Source organism: Microtus oregoni, unplaced genomic scaffold (assembly GCF_018167655.1).
Source record: "Microtus oregoni isolate MIOR12 unplaced genomic scaffold, Mior012 000028F_ref0000031, whole genome shotgun sequence".
NCBI lineage: Eukaryota > Metazoa > Chordata > Mammalia > Rodentia > Cricetidae > Microtus > Microtus oregoni.
Genome location: NW_024543087.1, coordinates 17,562,696 through 17,589,647, shown reverse-complemented (window position 1 = coordinate 17,589,647; position 26,952 = coordinate 17,562,696). Strand labels below are relative to the sequence as shown.

The following is a 26,952-nucleotide window of genomic DNA, read 5'->3' as shown; positions in this document are numbered from 1 at the left end:
AACGCCCCACTGGCAGGGGATATTTTCCCAGAGTGACCACTGCAGCTGGGAGGAGGAGCTGGGGTAGGCAAGGCTGAAGACCTATAACCCCATTGGCTCTCTTCTCTCTCTAGGCTGTGGCCTCCTTCTAGAGAAAGCTGACTCACAGGGTCATGCCATCTCTGCAATGGGTACCATGAAACACAGAATTGCGTGGCACTCCCTGGGGAGGGTACTCTGCAATGTCACTCCCACAGCAGGTGGGCCATAGTCCCATCTGAGGGGTGCAGGGAGCACTGCTGTTTCCCTGTAGCTCTGGGGCAGGGTGTGTGGTTTACTGGGGACCGATTCCCAAGGATCTGGTCTTTTTCTGTCCTTCCAGTCTGGTTTTACCCTGCTCTCATTTGCTTTGTCCTGATCCCCATGTTTCTGTTTATTTTTCTTTTCAGATCTTTCTTGAGAGTGTTACCTACAGACAAACTGTCCTTCCTCAACCAGATAAGGCAGCCCACACCCGAAATCACAGCACTTGGGACACAGGCAAGAGAACAGGAGTTCAAGATCACCTTTGGCTATATAGTGAATCAAAGACTAGTCTAAGCTTCGTGAGCTCTTGTCTGAAAAAACAAAAATAAAAACAAGGCTGGTTGTGGTGGCATGCGCCTGCCATCTCTATGAATTCAAGACCAGCCTGGTCTACACAGTGAGTTTCAGGCCATCCAAGCCTACATAGTGAGACCCTGTCTCAACAGCCGCAACAACAACAGAAGACAATGATGAAATAAACCCAGTGTGCCAGATGGTAATAAGTCACTGGGGAACAACAAAGCAGGGACAAGGGAGGAGAGGACTGACGCTTTAAGTTGAGAGGTCATGATGTTTGAACAAGTATTGATGGAAGTGACAGAACTAAGTTGTCACTGGCACTGAACCCAGTACCAAAGTCCCGAGCGTGGAGCCAGGCACACTGGTGTTCAATGACTGCTGAGGCAGATGAGGTTACCGCACCGAGAGCTGGGAAGAGTAGGAGGAGCAGGGACAGCAGGTGTTGGCTAGACTGTTGGCGCAGAGGAAGTATGAAGTCACACAATTAATATTTAAGTGACAGAGAAACATCAGGCTTCAACATGAATTAATAGCTCATGGGATGTCCCCACCCTCACGCAGCAGGTATACTATAATTGAGAACACAGAGACTAGGAGAGGCGATGTGACTCTTACTAGCTTATCCAGCTTGTAGGTGGCAGAGCCTGGGTGCATCCTCAGACCAGCCCAATCCTGGGGACAAGCCCTGAGCTGCCCTGGCATAGAATTTCAAGCCTGGGCCATCTGCAAGTAGAACAGATCGCCGGACTGGACTGGGCTAGGTTGGGGAGTGGGCTCTCTTTCTTTCCTATTTCTGTCTTCATCCCATCCTGGGATGTCCTGAGAATCTAGATTGTAGAGTGAAGATAAGATGAGATTCATGTAGGTGGACATGCCTGTGCCCTCTATACCAGGATAGAGACTTCCTAATTCAGAGGCTTGAAAAGCCAGTGCATCTTGCAGTTCCCTTAACATTAAGCTCCCTCCAGCATGGCGGCTCCTCAAATGTTGAACTCTGACACAATACGGAGGCCCAAGTCAGAGCTGCTGTCCAATCAATGGAGCTGACAAGCTGCTCACTGGTGTGTGGCTTCTCTCATCCCTCTTCCCTGGTGGACAGGAGTAGAGAAGACTGGGATTGGGAAAGATCTGGAGGAGACCTGGAGATTGAGCAAAATCTTCCGTGTCTCTCATTTGGAGCAAAACTAACATTTAAAAACTATTTTATTTGATTATAAATGTTGCTGGATTAACTCAACATACATATTTTGAAAATGCTTTGACTTCAAAATTTAAGTCAAAAGATATGTTACTTTGCTTTTGTTTCCACAGGAAAAGAGAGGCTGTGGATTCATTTCTGGTTAAGAAATACCAAGTTTGATCAAGGAAGACCCCAAGACCCCCCCAAGTCTCCAATAGGAGAGGATAGCCCAGATGTCTGAGTTCTACATCTAGAACAGTTTCAAGACTGCTGGATGAGACGATCAAGCCTCATAAAATACTCCAGTCAGACTTGATCATAATTCTAAATTTCTTTAGGTCTCCATAAGATTATCAGTGCCCCCAATCAGTAGGAAGTACCCTGGAAAACTATGCCCACATTCCCCAAATAATGGATTATAGATATTTATCTTTGTTTAGAGTGTTGGTTACAAGATATTATGGATAATGGTCTAGACAAAAAGCTAAACAAAGGATATTAGATTCAGAGTTCTTGTTTTGAAAAAAAGGGAGGGAAGTGCTGTGGGACAATAGTCTTTTATCCTGTCACTTGTATTTTAATAAAATGCTGATTGGCCAGTAGCAGGCAGGAAGTATAGGTGGGGCGACCAGGCAGGAAGTAGAGGCAGGGCGACAAGAACAGGAGAATTCTGGGAAGAGGAAAAAGTCAGTCTGCAGTCATCACCCAGACAGAGGAAGCAAGATGAGAAAGAGATGAAAGGTACCAAGCCATATGACTAACACAGACAAGAATAATGGGTTAATGTAAGATGTAAGAATTAATTAATAGGGGGCTGCAGAGATGGCTCAGTGGTTAAGAGCATTGCCTGCTCTTCCAAAGGTCCTGAGTTCAATTCCCGGCAACCACATGGTGGCTCACAACCATCTGGAATGAGGTCTGGTGCCCTCTTCTGGCCTGCAGACATACACACAGACGGAATATTGTATACATAATAAATAAATAAAATATTTTAAAAAAGAATTAATTAATAACAAGCCTGAGCTAATAGGCCAACCAGTTTATAATTAATATAGACCTCTGTGTGTTTCCTTGGGACTGAATGACTGCAGGACCAGGTGGGACAGAAACCTCTGTCAACAGAACTCCATCTCATATGCACCATAAACCTTAAGACAGGATTAGAGCAAAACTCTTTGTAAAGTACATGTGACACCTTCTGCTATGGGAGAATGCTCCTGTACACTGTAAAGATTTGTCACTTGGCATTGGCTTAATAAAATGCTGATTGGCCAGTAGGCAGGCAGGAAGTATAGGTGGGGAAACCAGACTAAGAGAATTCTGGGAAGAGGAAAGGCCAGACACAGTTGCTACCCAGATGCCGAGGAAGCAAGACGAGAATGTTACACTGATAAAAAGTACCAAGACACGTGGCTAAACATAGACAAGAATTATGGGCTAATTTAAGTTGTAAGAGCTAGTTAATCATAAGCCTGAGATAACAGGCCAACCAGTTTATAACTAATATAAACCTCTGTGTGTTTCTTTGAAACTGACAGCTGCAGGACTGGGTGGGACAGAAATTTCCGTTTATAAACTTCCATAAAGATGGGTTCTGTAGACTGACTAGCTCACAATAAGGGTTTGGGGGAAGATTCCATATGGTCTTGCCACACACATAAAAAGGTTACCAGGCTATTAACCATATTCACTCCCAGGCTTCTAGGTGTATAACAGGTTATATATCCCTTCCTTTGAAGGATCAAGCCTGTGTGTTTAACATTCCTGGTTCCCTTAGTGCTTTTCTGTGAGCACAAGGACCTCCATGCCTCCCACACCTTCGAGGGATTGAACTCAAGTCACTGGGCTTGCTTGGCAGCATGCACTTTTTCCTGCTCAACCAATTCATTGGCCCTTTCCTATAACTATATAACTATAACTATAACTATATATATATATATATATGCATATATAGTTAGTTAGTTAATTAGTTAGTGTGTATGTGTCTGTGTATGAAAATGGAGGCCAATAGAGGGGGTGAACCAATGAGTGAGTTACAGAAGATAGACAAAGGGTTAGTTACCTACCCTTTTGACTTTTTATTTTGAGACAGGGTCTTACTGAATTTCCCAGGCTGGTCTCACATTCACTCTGTGACCCAGGCAGGTTAAGAACCCATAATCACCCCATCTCAGCTTCTCCAGTAACTATGATTACAGGGCTGAGGCACTGGGCCTGCTTAAACCCAGTCTTCTGAACTGAAGATTCCTAAACTAAGGGTGTTTAACAGGTAAAACAGACAAACCTGCTACTGCCCAACAAGAAAAATCCTAAATTTAGGGGGCTGGAGAGATGGCTCAGTGGTTAAGAGCATTGCCCGCTCTTCCAAAGGTCTTGAGTTCAATTCCCAGCAACCACATGGTGGCCCACAACCATCTGTAATGAGGTCTGGTACCCTCTTCTGGCTAACTGTATAAATAATAAATAAATAAATATTTTTTAAAAAAAAGAAAAATCCTAAATTTAGTAGAAAAACTTTTCTGCACCACCTCCTATCCTACCCCCTTCACTTCCCAACACATGCCTTGAATATTTAACTGGCTATGGAGATCAGGCTGTGTCAGTGGCTTTCCAGCTGGGTCCTGCCCTAAGTAACTCCATGTTACACAGCAGCAGCTGGCTTTGTTATGAATGCAAACACAGAGGCAGAATGACTCTAAATTTCCTTGTGCATGTAGGTTAACACTACCTTTCTAGGCATCAACCATGATACACAGGCGGATGAACATCTTATTCCTGCAAGTAAAAAGTTACCACCTTGTCAAAGTAGAGCAGGAACACACAGGCACATGTGAGTTTACAACCATCCAGAGCTGGGTGGGGGCGGCACACACCTTTAATCCCAGCACTCAGGAAGCAGAGGCAGGCAGATCTCTGTGAGTTTGAGGCTAGCTTGGTCTACAGAGCGAGTTCTGGCATAAGGCTCCAAAGCTACACAGAAAAATCCTTTCTTGAAAAATCAAAACAAAACCCAAACCCAAAACCAACCAACCAAAAAACCAAAAAACAAAACAAAACAAAAAAACCCCACTAGGCTTAGAACTTGGTTGTTGTTGTTGTTGTTGTTGTTGTTACTTTGAGACAGGGTCTCACTGTGAAACCTTGGCTGCTCTGGAAATAGCTGGTCTCAAATTCACAGAGATCCTCCTGCCTCTGCCTCCAAAGCGCAGACACTGAAAGCATGTGCCACCATGCCCAGCTCCTTGAGAACTTCCCAAACAGACGAGACCAATGAAGGGTGCAGCACCCTCACCCTCACCCGGGTCCCAGAAAAAGAAGACCTAACACTCCAATGGTGACAGCTGCACCGATCTTTCCGCAACCAGTCATCCAATCACTGAGCATATGTGTCAAGGAGCCAACAGAGAATCCACTGTCCTCAAGGCTTCAGCTCATCACAATTCCCCCTCATTAACTTGGCCCATTCAAATGGCGATGCCTCTGCTTGTCCTTCCATCTCTAGGATGCTTCTCTCTGCAGTTTGGCCCTGCAGCTGGGCTCTAAGAACCTCCAGCAGCTCTCCAACAATGCTCACTAATATCACATATAACGATGTACAGTAACTCTCTGCATTGGTATCAGCTCTCCGTCTCTCCTTCCAGCAAGTCTTCTTTGAACTCTGTAGCCTCTTCAATTCTTTTGTAGTCATTTTGTAACCTACATAATACATTGTGTGTGCACATATTTATGTATCGACACACCAACACCCATATTTACATATATATTATGTAAGGGAAGAGATCTGGAAGTAATATTAGTAATTAGGATTGGGATCATGGGGCTCAGATGAGTCACTGCTTGCCTAGCATGCATGAATGCCTGGGTTCAATCCTTGCTATTGTATAAACCCAACCTGATAGTACAAGCCTGTACTCCCAGAATGGAAGCAGGATCATCTGAAGTTCAAAGTTGTCTTCAGATATGTAGTGATCTGGAGGCTGGTTAGCCTGGGCTACATGAGACCCTTCTTGTAACAGGGCCCAAGAACTTAGTAGGCTCCCAGACCTTAACACAACTGACTTCATGATAGAAGTACTGTACCACCCAGGCCATAAAATTCAGCAACAGACAACACCACCTGCCAAAATTAAAACAAAAGTCTAATCCATTCAAGTCCGTAGTTCTGGAGAAGTTTCTAAATGAACTAACTTTGCTTTGGGGCTTCTGCAGTTCCTCTTCTGGCTAACTGTTCTTGTTAACTGAAGTATGTCAACCCAGTTCATGGTTTTTGTGCTGAAAAGCCACCCTGAGAAAGGCTCAGTGCTACACTCGGATCCCAAACACCCAGTGTAGTTGCCAGCTGGCTAATAAAGACTTTCTATTGGCTCAAAGCCAGGTCCGAGCAGTCCTCTCTGGTGGCAACCCCACAACATTCTCAGTGAAAAGAAATCAAGAAAAAAGAAAAAGAGATTAGAATAAAATTAGAATAAAAAAGAACTTGTGTTTGGGGGCTGGGGAGAGCAGTAAAGAGCACTGGTTGCTCTCGTAGAGGACCCTGGTTCAGTTCCCAGTACCCACATGGCAGCTCTAAATGTGTAATTCCAGTTCCAGGAGATCTGATGTTTTCTGGACTGTGAAGACACCAGTCATATGTGTGGTGTATATACATACATGTAGGCAAAGCATTCATATACATATATCTTTTGTTTGTTTGTATTTTGTATTTGGAGACAGGGTTTTTCTGTGTAGCTCTAGCAACTGTCCTGGAACTCACTCTGTAGACCAGGCTGGCCTCAAACTCACAGAGATCACCAGTCTCTGCTTCCCGAGTGAGTGCCGGGATTAAAGGCATGCACCACCATTACCCAGCTCACACAAATCTTAAAAAGTAAAAATAAAAGAACCTGTGACTGTCAGAGACAGAGGCAGGAAGACCTCTGAGTGTGAGGTCAGCGGGGTCTACAGAGCAGGCTCCAGGAAATCTAGGACTACATAGAGACCCTATCTCAAAAACAAAACAACGACAAACTAACAGAGCTTGTGAACTTATTGCTATTCAGAACACTGTGAATTGTAGAAACATACAAATGTGTTCATCCTGTTTCTGGCATGGTGTGCTCATGACACTTATAGACAAGAGAAAACTGAGTATCGTTATTGGAAGGCTGGGAAATTGTCCTCTGAACAGTGCTGAACAATCCAGACTGTTCTGTGTACGTGAGCAACTATTTTTGTCTTGGGAATTTCACAGTGTCTAAGTTAAATTGGCCTAAACATTTCTAATGTAAAGGAACCAACTCTATGCCAAAATAGTTAAAAATAGCATCAGATATAGATCCACTTCTTGTAACCCTCCTCAAGACATTTTAAAAATTATTCTTTTTAATTAAGTGTACGTGTGTGTCTATGCATGTGAAGGCAGGTGCCCCAGGAGACCTGAGGTGTTGAATTGCCTTGGAACTGGAGTCACAGACAGTTGGGTGCTGGGAATAGAACTTGTGTCCCCTGTGAGAGTTGTTTACACTCTTAACCAATGAGTCCAAATATACTCTTGCACACGCCAGTTTCTGAGTTTATTGTCCCTGCAGATTTAGGGACACAGTCTCAAGCCTAGACATGTGGGTTGAAACCTCAGGACACTGCCAGATCCTAATCAGTGTTGGAGTACGGACAAGTTGGCCTGCCCAGAAGAGGCGATAGAAGGTTCTTGAATCTTACAAAACATCCAGTTCTGGTCAGGTGCACGTGGGGAAGATTCACATAGGAAGTCGAGTAGAAAAAAGGTCACTCAGGGCCTTCTCGGCTTTCACTGCAGAAAGTGAGAAAGGACGGCCTCTGCTGGTCAGGCCCAGGACTGCGTAGTTTACCCTCTTTTTTTTTTTAAGGTAGGGTAAGATTACGTCGCACGAATTCAAGATTCTCCCCAGACTATCCAGTGATGGGAATACATGGACTTCTTTTAGACACAGAATATGTGAAGAAGACCGGGCTGCAACCACAGTCACTTTTAAGACAAATGGGGAGACTGTCCTCGGAGCAGACACGCTTTTCCTGAGGTTACCCAGTAAAGCCATGGGAAAATTAAGAATTGAACACAGGTCTCTCTACTCTATGGTTGTGATTCCGAGTGACTCCAGCTCTTTTAAATAGACACTTAGGAGCTGGTTTTCAATGGCGCCTTCGGCGGAAGCTTTAAGGCATCACCAAACACCACCACCAGTATTCTCTTTCCGGGATTCTTAAGGCCGCCACTCCTAATGGTAAAGCTCCGCCCGCCCCGGGGCATCTCTGGAAATGTAGTTCTACTTTTATTAAGACTGTACGGTAAGAGCTATGTAGAACTTCATTTCCCGGAAGGCTGCGCGCTCTATTACCTGAGCTAGGCGATGAACCGTAGGGCCTAAACCTTTAGCTAGGATTTTTTAAGTTCTCAGAAGGAAGATGTGACGGCGAACAGAGGCTTTTGGCTGCTAGGCGGGTTAACTCATCTGTGGAGCTGGAGGAAGAGAGCGTGACGACTGTGGAACTGGCCCACTTCCGGTCGGCGGTCAAAAATCTAGGACTCTTCTCCTTTAACTGCTGTGGGCGGGACGCGGAGACGCCACCGGCGTTGCTATTGGCGGCGATTGGGGGCGCGGAAACTGAACAGGCACAACTGCCGGCCCAGCTACCTCGGGCTTTTGAGGTGCTTCTGGTCCTGCCAGCCCCGCCAGCCCCGCCATGGCCGCTCCCAGCCCGGTAAGTCTCTGGAGAGTGGGCGCCTGGCTGGCTGGAGCAATGGCCACGAGAGGGGCGGGTGGTGACGCGGGGTTCTGGGGTTGCCTCCCCATCTAAGGTTACGGGGTGGGTCTGGCATTGACCCAGCGTCCCAAGTGCCAGACTAGATGCTGGACCACTCTGGCGAACAACCAAGCCCCTGCTTCTGGGATTTATGATTTAGCGAGGAAGATACAAGCAAGGCCCGAGCCTTGTCGTGGCCTGGGACCAGTGTGAGCCTCGTCATCCTGTCCTCTTCTTGATGTCTTCTTGGAAGCAACATCCTTTCTAACAGGCTGAAGCAGTAGGCCATTGGAATGCCTGAGGTGTCGGAGACCTGCAGTATGACCTAGGCCGGACCCTGACCCCTCTCCCAGTCCAGAAAACGGACTCCAAATTGGCCTTTTAAATAAAAGTTTGCATCCAAAGTGCCTGGTGCTCTGACGAGGTGGTAGCCGATGGCCCCGGTGCACCTGAAGACTTGGGCAAAAATGGAACCTAGAATTTTGATTACCAATCTGATCATATGTTGACATCCATAACAACACACTGGTTTTAGGGGCGGGGAGGCCCACATGCAGGATGAACGACTCAGGGAAGAGGGCATCGGGAAGGGGTCCCCACTGATCAGGGCTGGACCTTTCTGCCCACTGAGCCTAGGATAGACACTGCTTTGTCCTTATTTTTCCAAGAGGTTCAGATGAGGCCGAATGTTCACTTGCTGCTTTGTGAGAGCCCTCCCCCTGAACTACCACTCCATCTGTTAAAAGGCGTGGCCCTGCAGGTGTGTTGGGGGTGGAGCTGGGCACTGGGCCTCACCTTTGTTTTGGGTACAGCTTCGTGGAGTAACGGTGGCTCTGCTATGCCGTAGGAATGTCCTTTCCCAATCTGGGTTCCTTGGAGCTCCTAAAATGGGCTTCTAAAGTTTTTGATGTTTGAGGTGGAAGGAGATACCTTAACTCTGCATAACTCCTAAGTCTTGTATACAGCCATGGCCATCCTGGAACTCGCTCTGTAGACCAGGCTGGCCTCTAACTCACAGAGAGTTGCCTGCTCCTGCCTCCCGAGTGCTGGGATTAAAGATAAGTGGCACCATGCTCGACCCACATGTGGTTTATTTGTTGTGATTTGTTTATTCATCTGTTGATGGGTGTGTTTGTAGACTGTGTCCCTTTCCGTACTGCACTCCTTTATTCTAACAGCTTTTAGTGGATTTCTTAGGGTTCCTTATATACAAGATATAAAAACACTTGAGGGGCCGGGCAGTGGTGGTGCACGCCTTTAATCTCAGCACTTGGGAGGTAGAGGCAGGTGAATATCTGTGAGTTTGAGGCCAACCTGGTCTACAGAGTGAGTTCCAGGACAGCCAGAGCTATACAGAGAAACCCTGCCTCGGAAAATCAAAAAACAAAAAAACCACTTGAGTATTTTTAACATCTCCTGGTTATAGGAAGAGTCTTAGTCCCAAAGAAGTCTTTTACTCACTTGACCTTGCTCTCCCCCAGGAGGACCCCTCACTGGAGAGGCACTTTAAGGGCCACCGAGATGCAGTTACCTGCGTGGACTTCAGTCTCAACACAAAGCAGCTGGGTAAGTGAAGGCATCTATCTTGTCTCAGGTTCTAGATTCTAAACTTACAAGGATTGGTGTGGGGACGCCAGAGTACAGCAAGGACATGCTGTTTTGTTTAGTCCTTTGTCTTGCTTCTAATGTGTTAGCTTTCTGAACACTGGACTTACTAGGCTCCGTAAGCTCCATTGTGCGTGAATAGAGTGTAACACCCAGAAAGGTTAGGAGCCTTGTCAGGGTCATGCAGCCTTTGTTTAGTTTAATCTTTTTCCTTTTATTGGAAAGATTCTTTTTCTCACAATATATATAGGATTGCTGTTTCCCTCCCTCTACTCCTCGCAGTCCCTCGCCGGGCGCCGGGCGGTGGTGGCGCACGCCTTTAATCCCAGCACTCGGGAGGCAGAGGCAGGCAGATCTCTGCGAGTTCGAGGACAGAGAGGCTCCAAAGCTACAGAGAAACCCTGTCTCAAAAAAAAAAAGGGGGGGGGGACCAGGCTTCTAAGGAATAATAATAAAATATAATAAGATAAACAAAAACTATCATATCTGAGTTGGACAAAACAAGCAAACAAGGAAAAGAGTCCAAGAAGAAGGCACAAGAGTCAAAGACACGCTTGTTCTGCACACTCAGGAGTCCCATAATGACATTAAATTGGAAGCATATAGTATATATGCAGAGAACTTGGTGCAGACCCATGCGGGCTGTGTGCATGCTGGTCATGCATCCTTTGAGAGTACAGGGTCTAGGTTTTCCTCTGTGCATCCTGGCTACTTCTTGGGTCTGCTCTGGGGTGTGGACCCCCAACTGGCTCCTTTTCGTGAGTCTTCAGTTTGATTGCCCACAGTAATATGGCACATTTTCTTGTTATAGAGACCTGCTAGTGAGAAAGATATTTAACAAGGCCCATCTCCCACTCCATACCACTTCCCCTTCCTTGTACACACCAGGGTTCCTAAACAGCTTTCCTGACTGCAGGTTTCTTTTCCCGTGGGTTAGGCTTGCCTCCTTATCTTATTGCTGAGTTTCCCTGCCAGAGGCTGTTGGTTTGCTCTAAACAAAGAGGGAACTGAAGCTATTTTGTTGTCTGTTCCTCCTTAGGCTTCTTACTAAGTTTGGTTCTTTGTTTTGTTTTTATTTTTAGATTGGCTCATTTTATTTATGTGATTGTTTTATCTGCATGTATATCTGTGCACCACACATGTGCCTGGTGCCCCCAGAGTCCAGAAGAGGACATAGTTAATCACTGAGCTATCTCTCCAGCCCCAAGTTGGCCCTTTGAATAGAAAATGTCTTCTATATCTAATTGGCTTCTGGAGTGTTGGGAGGACTGGGCCCCTGTGCTCTCAGAGTATCCATGGGAGACCTCATAGGGATGAATTTCATAGGACCCTGGGTTGCAATACGGAAATGGCATGTGAATGGTCTGTCAGTGTGGTTCCTGTGTTGGCCTGCTGCATGGAGAACTGCCAGGCCATAGCTGGCAACCTTTCCATCCCAATGGGATCCTTTTTGCCCTGTTGGAGATGCTTGTGAAGGTGGAGCTGGGCCTCCTGTATCCCAGCAGTGAGGTGGGTACCCAAGGTTCTTGAGGTCTGAGAAACGTCTTGATACTCTCCTTAGCCAGCGGCTCCATGGACTCATGCCTCATGATCTGGCACATGAAGCCCCAGTCACGTGCCTACCGCTTCACGGGCCACAAGGATGCTGTGACTTGTGTGAACTTCTCCCCGTCGGGACACCTGCTTGCCTCAGGCTCTCGAGACAAGACTGTTCGCATCTGGGTACCCAATGTGTGAGTTATGGACCTCAAGGGACTAACAGTGTTGAGGGACCTGGTATAAGAGTTGTCCCTCCTTAGGTCCTTTCCTGGCTTTGAGCTGGTCACTGGGACATGTGACCTTAGATGCCAGCAGAGGGCTTCAGCTGGGGCTGTCTGCTTAAGCTGGAAGGATTCACGTAAGGGTAGAGATGGGGAGAAGCACTTTGTTTCTGGTGGAGAGACTCTTGCCTTTCGGGGGCCCCGGGACAGTGAGGCCTGGAGAGGTAGAGAGAACTCTGGTGCACTTGTAGGTCCTCGTGTCACTGCTGTGAATCTTCTGAGTCTGGGTGTCTGTCCTCATAGCAAAGGTGAATCAACCATGTTTCGTGCACACACGGCCACAGTGAGGAGTGTCCACTTCTGCAGTGATGGCCAGTCGCTTGTGACAGCCTCTGATGACAAGACAGTCAAGGTGTGGTCAACTCATCGCCAGAGATTCCTGTTTTCCCTGAGCCAGCACATCAACTGGGTTCGCTGTGCCAAGTGAGCATTGTCTGAGTGGAGAACCTGGAGGGCGTCGGGGTGGTAGGGGACAGAGAGGAACCCTTGGGTATCAGCCTGTAACCTTGGGCAAGTTACACAGCTTCCCTTTAATGTATCCCTGAGCCTTGATTTCCTGATCTGTAATGTGTCAACAGCTGTGGTTGCTACACCGAACTGGTCAGGAGCTTCACTGAGCTCATGTGTGATACCTCTTAGTCAGCTGTGACCCTCTGTCAGGAGTGCTGAGTACTCCCAGGACAGCAGCAGTAACAGCAGCAGCAGCAGCAAGCTCTTGTCAGTACCACCATGCAGTGGCTCCTTGTTCCTTTGGACGGTTCTGCTATCTGGGTAGCATCGTTCTCATTTTGCAGAAAAAGAAACAGGCTCAGAACAGAACAGTCTCTTGCCCTGGGGCCTGCAGTGGGTACGTGGTGGAGCTGGGGCCTGAGCCCACATTTCTCTGGCACTCGGGTTCGCCTACTTCCTCAGAACTTAATTGTGCTCTAGAGCTGCTAGGTGGGGCTTGATGCTGAGGCTCTGGCTTTGGTGTGGGAGGCAGTGCTGCGACGTGGCAGACACAGATTTGCCTGCCTGTGGCGTCTTCAGCTCCTTTCAGCAGAGCTTTCTCATGTCACAGCTCTGCTCCGGAAGAGGGGGTTATGGTGACCAGAACACAAAGAAACCATGAAAGTCAGAGGTTAGGGACCATTGAGCTATCTTCCTCTGTGGATACCATGGAAGTTACTTAGTCCCTAGAACAGAACTATTCTTTTTCTGGGAAGGCCCTGTTCTGAGAGGTCTTATGGTCAAGGACATAAGAACAGAGGAGGGCAGGGGTCAAGTAAACAAAGTGGGGTATGATATCCACAGTAGTCCTTTGATGGTAGCTCCCAGACCTCCATGTGTTTTTGTTGGCCCACTGTGTTTTGCTAATGTACTGATGTGGGACTCGCGATCTCCTCCATACATCAAACTAGACCAGTTGTGTATCGCTACAGACCATGTGCCTTCTGGGTATTCTATGCAGTATGCTACTGCGTGATTACTGCGGGCACTGGAAAGGATGGATCTCACAGAGAGGGAAGCCACTTGCCCAGGATCACTGAAGGTCTTAGAGCAGTGTACCGGCATAAATGAATGCAGACAGAAATTGTAATAAATATATACAGCTTTAATTGGGAAAATAGACTTACAGAACCAGAGGTTCCAGCGGAGAACAGGAAAGCAGAAGGGGCAGCCCGGAGCACGGGAGTGCGCCCACAATCTTTATAAGTAAAAAATATCCTCGGGGGACCCCACCCTACAAGTAAGGTGATTGGCTGGGTCTCTCCTACCAAGCAGGGCATGTAACCCTAGGTCGTTCCTGGTTCAGGTAGCTGGGTCTAGTGGTGCACACCTATATAGTCTCAGGAGAGGCAGGAGGATTGCCACAGTTTGAGGCCAGCCTGATCTACACATAGAGTGTTGCAGGCCAGCCAGGGCTACATAGTGAGACCCTATGTCAAAATAACAATAACACAAGAATCCCAAAATGCCCAAAAAATTCCTGGATCAGGTAACAGCATGCTGGGAGAGATGGCTATAGAGAACACGGTGTGATAGTCAAAGAGTCTGTTAGTCATGTGACTTATTCTGTACTTAACTTAGGTTTTCCCCTGATGGGCGGCTCATCGTGTCTGCCAGTGATGACAAGACTGTGAAGCTGTGGGACAAGACTAGCCGGGAGTGTGTCCACTCTTACTGTGAGCATGGCGGGTGAGTCCCTATGGTCATCCTCAGTTTGCAGGTGTTCCTGCACAGGTCAAGACAGAAGTCCCAGTGGCCTTTGGGGCCTAAGACTGCGCATGTGGTAGCCCTGCTTGCTGCTCTTTGGCTGGCTTGCTTTTTTGTATGAGCTTTGAACCTTTTTCTTTGTGGGTAGACAGTTAAGCCCAGTCCCCACCCCATGGATAGCAGAAACACTTCACCTAAGGTCATGCAATAATTTGGCCTCTTTTTCCCTCTATAGTTTCTAAGTTCTCAAAATTCTATTGTGTCTCTCAGAGCATTGAATCAGCTCCCTAAACTGCATGTTAAACTTAGTGTCCCCCAGGGTAGTGATTTAGGAAGGAAAGCCTCCAGTTCTTGCAGCAGTCAGTGGCTCTTTGTTCTCTGTCACATCATACATGGAGAATGGGAGTGGCCTGCATCTGAGCATGTTCCAGTTTGAGGGAGCCGTGTGAACAAATGAAAAGGGACAGGACACTTCTGTGTCCATCCTAACCAAGGAAGACCTCTTACACTATGTGACTGTCCCTGTCTTCCAGTTTTGTCACCTATGTGGACTTCCACCCCAGCGGTACCTGCATCGCCGCTGCTGGCATGGACAACACAGTGAAGGTGTGGGATGTGCGGACCCACCGGCTGCTGCAGCACTATCAGCGTGAGTGGTAAACAGTACCCTAGGCAAGGAGCTGCGGTGAGACCATGTGGGCATTTGGTTCATTGCCGCAATGATCAAACAGGCCAAAGGCCAGCCCTGAGTCGGGAGGCATCTTGTGGCTGTTGGGTTAGCCAGGGTGAATAGTTGGCGGAGCAGCTATCTTAGCTTGGGATGTTGATCACGAGGTACCCTTCTATGAGGTAGCAGAAGCTTACACACTCAGCTGAGGAGTCTTCAGTGGGTTTCTGTCTAGGACTGTCCGTGAGGGTACTTCTTGAGAGCCTCCCACTGCTCATTTCTCCCTATGACAGAGATGACTTTCCAGGGCTGCTCAAGAGGTCACTGGTGGGACCTTGGCCTCAGTTCTCTTCCACCATCTGCCTACAGTTATGAACCATGTAGAAGGTTGACCTGCTTCCAGGCCCAGGGCCATGGCCCCTTATTGTCACCTTTGGATGGCAAAGCAGCAGGGAGTTGACACTGGTTTGGAGCTCAGTCTTTAGCACTCTCTACCCAATATCCCCATAAGCACTTGAGTCACTGAGGTGAGTAGACCTGGAAAGGGGAAAAGTGTGGATTCTGTAGCGAGCTTCATCATTCCCAGCTGTGTGACACTGGGCGCGTCAGTTGACTCTTTATCATTATCCTGGGAAAATAATAGGGTTCGTCTTGCAGGTGGTGAGACAGGGCTTGAGTTTATGTTAAAAATGGAAAGTGTGCTGGGCAGTGGTGGCACATGCCTTAAATTCCAGTACTTGTGGGGGCAGAGGCTGAGGATCTCTGTGAGTTCGAGACCAGCCTGGTCTACAAAGCAGGTTCCAGGACAGCCAGGACTGTTACACAGAGAAAACAAAACAAAAAGAATGGAAAGTGGCTGTGGCAGCAGTGACAGAGCTGCTGCTCCCAGTGGTCGGCCTGGACATACAGTACACTGCGCCACCACCAGGTGGCAGGCCTTAGCCGCAAGAACCAGGTCTCTCCTAATCAGAGCGCCTAGGCATCAGCCCTTGATGTTCTTTCAGAGGCTTCTAGAGCAGAGCAGCGGTGAGCTCAGTCTTCCGCCTGAGAGGGGTGGGCCCTACACTGTTTTCTGTTCCGGCCAGGCCTAAGTGAAGGCGCAGGGTGGGAGACTGGACCCCACACTGACTGGTGGAGGTGAGGCAGGAAAGTGACAGTGGCATGCAGTGGCCAGGGGTACAGGCCGTGTCCTGTGAAGGGGGGATAGATAATAGGACCTCCGGCACGAGGTGGGAAGCTGATGAGAGTACGTAGAGGTATTGTAGTTCATGCTTGGTGTGGTACCTGCCACACACTCCTTACACTGGGAGGAGAGCATTTCTAGCTGTCTCTGGAGGAGTCTCACTCTCATGGTGGATCAGGAGCCTAGACCTGGTGTTCATGAGTTATAGCTGCATGTACTCATTGGAAGAATCTTGAATGCCACCTTTAAATCTGAGGTTCCAAATACTAGTGGCTGGCAACTCTGGGGCATGACAGGTAAGAAGCAAATGGATGAGGTCATTTGAGAGGACAAATATAGAGTGAGATTCTAGGGTGTGTGGTTGACAGACCCTGGCCACTGGTGTATGGATGTCCAGTGCAGAGGGGTCAGGCCAAGGGGACTGCTTATGTGCAGTGAGTAGAGGCAGGAGCTGATGCTCTGGTGGTGGAGGGGCCAGCTGGGCCCTGGGATCTAGGACATGAGAAGGGTCAGTGCCATATTCTGGGCCCTTATGATTGGAGGACCACTGAAGAGAAAAGGTCTCCAAAGCAACCAGACCATGACATAGCTGGGGGAAGGCAGAGCCAGAAGGAGAATGAACTCTCAGGAGATGGAACAATACAGAGGAGGTGGGGGAGTGGGCTTGGTCATGGGCAGAAGGACAGCTCAGTGCTAGCAGAGCTAGAAGGTGTGTGGACCTGGGTGAGCATCAAGGCCAGGTTCCAAGTGGACCAGAGTACTTGTCACCCACAGGTTCCCCGGAAAGCTTTCAGTGGGCATTTGCTGCTGTCCTTGCCTCTTGGGATGGAACTCCTCAGCAAGGCTGCAGGGGCATATTTCTCAGCTGTCCTGGTGTGTGTTGGAGCCTTGTGGACTCCGTGCAGTCTATAAACACAGCCATCTTCTCTTGTGCTTCCTACAGAAGGCTGTGGCACCTGGTGGGTGTTCACATGAGGCAAACTCACCCCTTAGCCTGGGTAGGGGCAGGAGAAACAGCTCTCACTCTACCTTCTAACACCAGGCTCTGGAGAGATCTGCTCAAGTCTAGGGCCTTCCCAGAGAGCCCCGTGGCTAAAACAGTGCTTGGGAGGCTCACACGTCTTCAGTGTGCCCATAGATCTGTGTGGAGGCTGATTGCTCAGAAAGGCCTCTCAGCACTGTGGTGGCAAACCTCTGATCTCTCTCTCTGTCCCAGATCCCTAAGGAAGCCAGGTGAGATATTTCAAGGACAGTGATTTCCAAATGTCTTCCCTGGTGACACTGGGTGGTTGCCAGACACTTGTAAGTAGCTTTCTCATTTGAGAGGACGGTGGGCTCTTGTGAGAGTGTGGTTGGTGCTCCTGCAGTGTGCATCCAGCCGCCATGGCCGTGCTTCCTGCGCTTGGCTGGGTTGTTGGAGTAAAGCTCACTTGGGCTTTCAGCTACAGCATAAACCACCGCTGTTTACCTAAGGCTGACTGACTGTCCTCCCAGGCAAGGAGTTTCTTGGCTCTGGCCTATCACTGCAAGGAGCAGTTCGGATTTCCCAATTCAGTACGGGTTGGTGGAGCCCTGGGAGTGCCAGTTCCCATGGAGGTGGGTTAAGTGCCATATGCTCAGAGCCCACGTTAAGACTGTTCAAACATCTGAGCAGCAGCCCCCGCCATCCCAGAACCCAGAATCTGCTTTGTGGTTTTACAGGCATGTGCAGGTCCATGATCCAGGCACACTGGGTGACTAGCAAGACACGGGCACTCCCCCTTCACCCACAGAGAGTGTACGGCGTGCCTACAGTCATGCAGCTGGAAGGCAAATCTAGCTCTTCAGTAGAAAGGGCCTGGGAGTCTGCCCATCATTCCCACTAGTGTTTTATTCACAGGGTTCCTAGGAGAGAGAGGTTTCTTGTTCTCTTTCTCTCTCTTTTGTTTGTTTGTTTGTTTTTCAAGACAGAGCTTCTCTGTGTAGACTAGGTGGTCCTAGAACTCACTCTGCAGACTAAAAAAAAAAAATTGACCTCAGACTCACACATCTGCCTGCCTCTGCCTCCTGAGTGCTGGATTTAAAGGCATGCATCACCAGCTGGCCAAGGATGGTTTTCCTAGCTGGCTTTAAGCAGGCTAGTCTTTGTCATTTCCAGGAGCTTCAGTTGAAATTCTTAGTCCTGAGTTCTCTGGTCACTGGTTCCTAAGAACATCTCGGCACCCCTACCTACTCAAGAGGTGTTTGTTTAAGCTTTCTTTGTTTTCATATGTATGGTATGGGTGTTTTGCCTGTGTGTATGTCTGTGTGTCAAGTATGTGTTTTGCCCAAAGAGAAGAGAGCACTGGACCCCTAGGACTGGAGTTACAAATTGTTGTGAGCAGCTATGAGGGTGCTAGGACTCGAACCAGGGTCTTCAGAAGAGCAGCTAATCCTTTTAGCTGTTGAGCCATCCCTTCTGCCCCTTGTTTTATGTTTTTTTGTTTTTGGTTTTTCGAGACAGGGTTTCTCTGTGGCTTTGGAGCCTGTCCTGGAACTAGCTCTGTAGACCAGGCTGGTCTCGAACTCACAGAGATCCGTCTGCCTCTGCTTCCTGAGTGCTGTGATTAAAGGCGTGCGCCACCATCGCCCAGCTTGTTTTATGTTTTTAACATTGTGCTAGGGAGTGAACCTAGGATGTCAAGCATGCTGTCACCAAGCCCTCTCCCTCAATCTAGTCGTGAAGGCTTTTTTGCTTTCTTGTTGTTTGTTTGTTTTTTGATTTAAAAAATTGTGTGTGTGTGTGTGTGTGTGTGTGTGTGTGTGTGTCCTGGTACTAGCAGAGGCCAGAATAGGAAGTTGGATCCCCTGGAATTGGAGTTGTAAGTTGTTGTAAGCTGCCTGACGTGGATGCTGGGAACCAAACTCAGTTCCTCTACAAAAGCAGTGCATTCTTAACTGCTGAGCTAGCTCTCCAAGCACCTTGTTATTTCTCTGGCCCTACTTGGTGTTTTGAGATTGAATGTATTGATCAGGAGCAATGCTGGCTAACCTACCTCACTGTTTCCTACCATCCTAAAGTGGCCATTTATGTGAACTTTCCGAAGAGGGGTCCTTGCAGGTATAGACAAAGTTTCCTGGAAGTCCAGAGGCCGGTGAGTCACTGGAAACACTAGTCACCATCAAGAGGAGCCGTGCTGGACACTTGGAAGTGAGCAGCACTTCCGAGGATGTGGAAATGGAACTCAACCCTGGCACTGTCTACTTCAGGAGGTTTCATCCTGCCCAGCCCACAGGCATTTTCTGGACCCCTTGGCCTCTCTGTACTCCCATCAGGCCCAGGTTTGCCAAAGCCTTCTTCCTGTACACAAAACAGTATAGGCAGAAGGACTGTGTAAATATAAGTCTCTCTTCAGGTTATCTGCTGCCCACAATTTAAAGCCATTTCCTGGTCTTTAGGGATGGGGCTGTAGGATCCCATTGGCTCCTGGTGGCCTGTAGAAGCTTGTTGCTGTGCATCTCTGACACTGAATTACATTTCCCTCTCTAGATCACAGCCAGGAGCTCTCAATGATAGTCTGTGTTGTCCCCGATAGCTGCCATTGCGTAGGACTTCATGAAAAGTAGATTGTTCTTGGATGGTCACTGCTCAAGGCATTGTGAGGGGGAGACTCACCCCTTTGTGGGGCAGGGATAGCTTGTAAGGTCGGGCTTGATTAGAAGCAGAGTGGGGGAGACTGTGGCCAGCAGATGAGGCAGGAGAGCAAGTGGGGAATAGGGATGTCCCCCAAAGCCTGACATGTCAGGCTCAGCCCTTCTTGGGGGTAGTGACTGTAGATATTGTGTACCCTGGCATTTGGAATGGGGTGGGGCTTCTGTTGCTCTTTTTCTTAACCCAGTTTTCTCTCTCTGGTAGGCCTGACCAGAGGGGAGGCCATAGTTGTGTCCAAACAGATTGGTGTTCGGGGGAAGCCCAGGACTCCCTGAGCATGCCTCACCATGTCCCACTTTTCTGCCATTGGCTGTACTTCTGCTTCTTTGTCTTAGGTGGCACTTGGGTGGCTTTCCTTCCAAGGCAGGCTGAGGGGTCTCTGTTCTCTCCAGGAGTGGGCTGCAGAAACCTTCAGATCTTCTCCAGGCTTGTGTCAGTAGAACGTGTTGTTCAGATATAAATACCAGGTTACATAAAGCCTTGGCTGTCTCCCCTAAGTGTGCTTGGGAACATGTCTCCATACTCCCCAACATATCAGTACCTCAATGTGGTTAGCATCTAAGAGGCTTCCTGTAATCCTTATGGGCTCTGCTGAGGGCCTTGCAGAGGTTCCTGCATCCTCTTGGAGCCCGGTGAGAGCCTGGGTTTTCAACTTGCCTCTTTATTTGTGGCTGTGCCAGCCCATCAGGGTCGTGGTTATCTCAGCTCCACTGGCTTCTTCAGCAGATTAGTGGTAGTGAATAGCAGATCCATGTGTTGGCTATGATGTTGCTCCTTCCTCATGGGGACTACATAGCTCTGTCCATCTCTATGAGCTCCGTACACAACATGCCTTCAGCCTTAGAGAAGGGCTGTGTAGCCTCAGGGGCTTCCTTCTGAACAACCATCCTAAGTAGCTGCTTCCTCTCCATTTTCTGTGTCCCTCTTGGTGAGGCCTTGGCTTAGTCTCTGTCTGATGAGGTGATGTCAGAAGACAGTGGATGTGAATCTGAACGCAGCACATAATGAGAGGGTAAATTTGCATGAGCCATGTAGTGTTTTGGAAGAACAAATAAAGGGGCCCCCCAGAAAGCTTCCCAGGGGAGATGATTTTAAGTGGAGAGCTTGAAGATCAGGGACAGGACAAGAGACTTTTAGCCCATTGGGAACAAGAGGTGAAAGGTTTCACAGATGGGCAAGCCACCAAAATTGGGGTGACTGATTCTTGGAGAATGGGGGACACCAGAATAGGTGGTAGGCTTGGGTAGGGATGGTGGGGAAAGGAGTCATGAATGGGATGGAGCTGCTAAATGGGTAGGGTAGAAGGGCCCAGGGCCCAAAGGAGAGGGATACCCATGCTGGCACTGGGGGCTGAGGGTTCAGTTAGAGATTAACTGGTAGCATTTTCATAGCAGCCCCAAGAGTGCCATGGTACAGATGAAGAAACTGCCAGGTCAGTCAGGGTGACTGTTCAGGGTCACAAGGCAGGCCACTGGGAAAACCAGGACAGGAGCCTGAGCCCCACTGGCTCCCGACAGTCTGCATCCTCTGCTTGCTGTGCCCACACAAGGTCTGTCCTGTAGGATAGCACATTGTATTGTATTTCGAGGGTTTCCCTGCAGTAACAGAATGTAAAGCAGATTTAGCACTATAATTGCCGGTTCTCTTCCAGTTTCACTGCTGAGTTATAGGAAAGGTAGAGGATCATCTATCCTCTTGTGTATTCTGTTTGTTTCTTCATTGTCTCTCTTTGCCTGCCCTTGGTCCCCGTCCATAAATGGGGCTGTTTTCCTGGGAAATCCGTGAGGAGTTCCCTACCTCAGTCAACAATGGCCATCCTAGCCTGACCCCCTGAGGCCGATGCTGAGGCACTGTTGACTCTCATCGCCCTCCCAGGCTTCAGCTGTGTTCTGGGGGCCTCCCAGCCAGTGCCTGATGACTGTTCTTTCTCCAGTACACAGTGCAGCCGTGAATGCCCTCTCCTTCCACCCCTCGGGAAACTACCTCATCACAGCCTCCAGTGACTCAACCCTCAAGATCCTGGACGTGTTGGAGGGCCGGCTGCTCTACACACTCCATGGGCACCAGGTAAGAGGTACTGGCATGGCGTGGGGCAGAAGCACAGCTTTGATGCAGGTGCAGGGCTAGGTTTCACTTAAGGGGGGTTCTTCTGAGGGGTCCTCTTCCCCTGGAGCCCACTGTGGTTCCATCTCAGCCTAGACAACACAGTGAGATGCAGACAGGCCTGGCATCTGCAGGAGCTGGTAGAGGCCTTTTTTGTGTCCTCACTTGATTGCTAGAGTTGAACTTGGTATGCCTGAGAAAGGGAGTAAGGAACTAAGATTGGAAAGGTGTGGGCTGAATGGAACCAGTCCCCTAAAGAGCTTAGGCTCCTTGGTTTGGTGGGTGAGTAGCATCTTAGAACCCTAGTCACCGTTGGAGTTCTGGGTTGCACTGATTTCCATGACCTCAAAGACAGACGTTTCAGAGGTTGGGGCAAGAGAGGGAATCTGCGTGTTTGTTTAGGAATTTCTGGCACTGAGTCAAAGGGGCAGAAGCTTTCTGTCTTAGTGGCTTCAAAGAGCACTGGCCCTCTGAATTCTCTGGCGGGTCATCTACAAGAGCTGGGCTGCCTGCAGTTCTCACCAGCAGCTGGCGTGGAGCTAGGCCTCTCATGTACACCCCGCCAGGAAGTTGTGATGTAGCTGTTTCCTGCCAAACAGATCAGTCTCCAAGTGTCTTCTGTTGGAACACAGTCACCATGTGCAAGTGGGATGTCCAGAGTGTGGAGAGCAGAGATTTTAAGTGTGTCCTTTCTCCACCTGGGAGCTGGAGGAAGGCAGGACAAGGAGTAGGTCAGGTCCTCAATGGCTAAAAGGAACCCTGAGAGAGCTTGCGTACCCTCCAGCAGGCTGGAGTTATCTAGCTTAGGGCTCCCCGAGCTATGTTTGAATCCTGTTCTCTTCTGTTGGGGAACATGCAGGCCTTGTGGCCATGGCTCAGAGGTGAGGACATAGCTTTTTCTTCTTTCTTGGGACCTGAAAGCTGTTTGCTGTCTCTCGTCTAGTGGTGAGCCCTTGTCTTCCCTGGGCCACCACAGCCAGGTGCAGTGTGTCCTAGGGTGTAGTGACTGCAAGCCAATTGCTTGCGTTGCAGCAATTAGATCATGTGTAACCAGTTTGGGTCCACTAGCCAGGAGGGCCCATGAAAGCTACCTCTCCTGCTCTCCATGGGCAGAACAAAAGCACTTCTCAGAAATAATATGTAAGCAGGTGCATACCAAATCAGATGTTCCCTCTCTTTGTGAGCGTCCTTTGAAGAGGGGACCTCTCCCAGCCCAAGGACACTTCAGTATGGATGGCAAATGTTCTGGTGCATTATCCAACACATAAAGGCAAACCTGCTGACATTGTTTTCCCTGCATCTGTCTGTCACCTGCTCCCTGCTTAGTGGGTCAGACAGGAGGGACACAAAATGAAGGTTGTGGCCCTACTCTTTGGCGCTCACAGCCTGGGTTGTGGAGGACTCTGTTAAGGCAGAGGTGTTAGAGACTAGGAAGGACAGGTGTGTCCTATAAAGTACTCAGAGGCTTGGCTGAGAGTAGGCAGGCCCTGCTCACTCCCTGCCCATCTCTCACAGCTCAGATGAAGGTGAGAATCGGGATCTAAGGCCGGATGTTTTCCTCTTCCCATCCTCTAGACTCCTGTTCAGTACAGAATAGGATTGCCACAGATTTTATAAGTTTCTCTTGTTGAGGTCTCTGATGCGTAGCTTTCTTTTGGGGTACTGCAGGCTCGGGATATCCCTAGGCTTGGCTTCTTTAGAGTTCTGCAGGCTGATCAGGAAGCCAGGTTTGCCCAGACTCTACTCCATGCTCATGTTTCTCATAATCCTTGCTCTTTCTAGAGACACTTGTTCCTTGTCTGCCTCCTTTCTCTTAAGGGCTGTTAGTGAGGCCCCTGACTCTCTCAGCTGGTGCTGGCTGCTCGGTGCTGTTCTCCACAGCCAGTTTCCTCACCCTGTGTGGCATGCTTTCTTTCGGGTGCTTACTAAAGAGACAGAGTGCTTCTGGTTTGAAAAGTTGAACATCAGGGCTGAAGCAAGGGAGTGCGTGTGGGGGTCAAGGCTGCCTGAAAAAGAGCCTTTTTTACCCCAGTCCAGTTCAGCTCTGCCCTGTTTGGAGGAAGTTCAATGTCAGCTTTCCAAAGAGGAGGATGTTGCAGGTGAAACAGCCTTGCTTATCTGGATAGCTGGTTCAGACATAAAGCCCACCAGCTGATCTGAACTCCTTGTGCTTTTGGAGAGCTGTGGCCAAGAATGGAGTCTGATCTTCCGGAAGTGCAGGTGGGCTCTGGTGACTTGAGCTTTTACACTCTGTTCAGGAGGTGATGACATGATGGGGGATGAGGCCCAGCTGTTGGTAGCCCCGCCCGGCTGTGTGTGACTTAACAGTTCTTGGGCTTGTAAGTGGTCCCCGACTGCAGATAAGCAGGATGGCAGATTTGAAAACACTTGAGAACAGGTGACACTGAGGGCCTTGTGTACTTCTCAGGACAGCAGAGCTGAGACAAGTGCTCACATCCATACTTTCTGCTACGCTCTCTTGCCTGTCACGCATGTCTTTGACATTTGAGTTGTGGTTTCACCCTTGGTTCAGCATCACTGGTCTGGATAAGATGCCAGCAGGTCTCATGACTGCTGTATCCCAGCACCCTGATCTGGTCTATTAGGACAGAGACCCCATAGAACCAGCTTAAACCTAGGAAGTCCAACTAGTGGCAGTCCCCAGGCGCAATCCCTAGAAAGTTGTCACAAGGAAGTCCATTTGGCAAGAGGGACAGCAACTTTCTTGTGCTTTTCCACACGTGTAGGAAGAGGATGATCACAGGCTAAGGGTGAAACCCTGGGGAGGACAACCTCAAGGTCACATCAGGAAGCAGACCCTGACAGGAGGGAGAGGGGCTGTTGTGTGCTGGAGAGCTGTGCGGAGACTGTAGGGGAGTCCTCTCCACAGAGGAGGAGAAAGGGTGAGGGCCACAGTGCTTTGGGGAGTGTTATTATCTGAGTTGAGGTCACAGCATCTCCTTAGGTGCAAGGGCACTAGATGAAGTAACTTGTCAAGTACCAGGATGAGTCACGACCACCCTGTTAGCCTTGGGTTTCTTGGATTGGAGCTATGTGGGGTTGTAGGCCAATATCAGTCAAGGAGTCTAACCACATGGCAGTTTTGTCATTCTCTGGTGTGTGATGAGCAGACTTCCCAGTGGCCCACTTAAAGGGCTTTCTGTATATGCAGCCTCCCCTGTTGAATATATATGAAATACATATGAACCCACAAGGGGTTCAATATACGGTGAAAGACCCCCACTTTGAGGCTTAGGGTCTCACTGTGGGGCAAAGAACTTGCTTTTGGGTGAGTGTATTACTTTGCTGAGCAACCTGACAGACCAGAGAGCTGGAAAAGTTCTTTGCTGGCTTGGACTTGCATGGGTCCTAGCCCTTTAACACTCCTTAGCTTGGAGCCTTTCAGCAAAGGTGGGAGGCAATGAACTGTCATTAAGCCTCTAGATGCAGCCCTGAGTGGATGCTGCTACTCTGGCCAGTGGATCAAGTCAGCTCCAGAAAGGGGCCTGCCCTGAGTCTGAGGCTTGGGCGGGGGTAGAGGTGGTCCTGCCACTATGGTGGCAGTTAAGCAGGAAGGAACGAGTCCCAGCTTCTCTCCCCATGCAGTGCAGATTTGGGGAAGTGAGAGCTGTACAGGAGCTGCAGTGCGCCTCCTCATTTTACGTCAGGGAACACCGGCAGGAGAGGGAAGGGCTTTCCCACCGACTGCAGCTGTCATTTGAAGCCTCATGCCCTGAACAGGGCCCTCACAGATCTGTGTGGCAAGTGTGGGGGCAAGGTGCTAGAAATATAGATTTATTTTTCTGTATTTTCTGAAACATAGTCTTGAGCCATGCTCATTTGGTTTAAATCCTCTAGAGCTATTTGGGAGAGGATGGTGGGTGGGCCGTGGGCAGAGTTAAATCTGCTATTAGTGGCTGTGCAGTTGGTATGCGTGTTACTGCAGAGTGTCACTGTGGAGTGACTGAGCTGCACACCATCCGGCGAGCGCAGACAGCTACCCTAATGTGGGTGGGAACACTTGCCATGGGCCTAGACATGGGCAGAGGCTGCTGACTGTACTCGTGGCAGGAGCTCAGGCTTCTGAGGGACCCACAGATGTATTCTGGGCACTTGGGCCATGCCAGGCCCTAGCTGGGGTTGGGGAAGTAAAGGAAAAGAATCTTAGGTGCTTAGGTTTCTCCTGGGGCTGCAACAGTAGAAGAAACTTCTGGAATGTCTCTTTGCCCTGTGTCTTGAGAGGACTTAGCCCTTGTCTAGTTGCTTTGTTCTGAGGAGTAATTTGATAATCGATAGGGTCTTACCTGGTATTGATTGGACTCCTCTGGGAAGTATAAGGGGCCATGAGGACGGAGTAGTAATTCATGTGTGCCATTGTAAGAAACCCAGAGTCAGCCTGGCTCTCTGGCACCCTCTAGCAATCCAGAGTTAAGAACTAGGGTCCTGGGTCAGGGTGGAGGGAGAGCTTTGCTTTCCATAGGCAGCACCTCCTACACAGAGTTGTAATTTCCCTATGGCTCACCACTTGGATATACAAACACCTGGTGTGCCAGACTGTTTCTGTACAGGGTCAGAGGTCAGAGCACCCACACCAGAAGTCTCTTGGCCCCCTTGGTTATATATATGATGGCCACTCTGCCTTTTCACATACCTGGGGAGTGTGTGGGATGACAGCCCTGTTTGTTCACTGGTACATGGTGTGTTAGGGTATCATACTGGACTTTGGCCAGTGTAGCTCTTAGGGCCCCATGGTCAGAATTCAGGTGCCACAGAGTCTGTCAAGTGTGAGGAGAGTCCAGAGATCTGGACAGGCTGCCTAGGGTATCAGAGCGTGCAATCTAACAGTCACTATGGGCTTCTTTTTGCCTGATGCTTGGTGTTTAAAGGAAATGGACAGGGAGCTGGCCAGATGGCTTGTGGGTAAAGGCCCTTGCTGCCAAACCTGATGACCTGAGTTCTTATTTTTCTTGATGTGCATTGGTGTTTTGCCTGCATGTATGTCAATGTGAGGGTGTCAGATCTTGGAGTTACAGACAGTTGTTAGCTGCCATGTGGGTGCTAGAAATTGAACTCTGGTCCTCTGGAAGAGCAGTCTGTGGTTGGACTTTTTTGTCAGGACCATTGGCTTCCCAATAATGACACACAGACTTATTATGAGACTTACTAATTATGAAAACTCAACTG

General features: G+C 48.9%; 1 protein-coding gene across 1 annotated transcript in view; it reads left to right on the top strand.

Moving 5' to 3' along the window:
* Positions 1 to 8,112: 8,112 nt before the first annotated feature.
* Positions 8,113 to 26,952, top strand: part of Poc1a (POC1 centriolar protein A) — a 68,135-nt gene continuing 49,295 nt past the window's right edge. Inside the window, exons 1-7 of the mRNA XM_041677241.1 lie at positions 8,113 to 8,482; positions 10,006 to 10,090; positions 11,691 to 11,862; positions 12,193 to 12,372; positions 14,020 to 14,127; positions 14,679 to 14,794; positions 21,599 to 21,732. Of these exons, the coding sequence (XP_041533175.1) occupies positions 8,465 to 8,482; positions 10,006 to 10,090; positions 11,691 to 11,862; positions 12,193 to 12,372; positions 14,020 to 14,127; positions 14,679 to 14,794; positions 21,599 to 21,732 (813 nt within the window). The 5' untranslated portion in view covers positions 8,113 to 8,464. The remainder of the gene's footprint in view (positions 8,483 to 10,005; positions 10,091 to 11,690; positions 11,863 to 12,192; positions 12,373 to 14,019; positions 14,128 to 14,678; positions 14,795 to 21,598; positions 21,733 to 26,952) is intronic.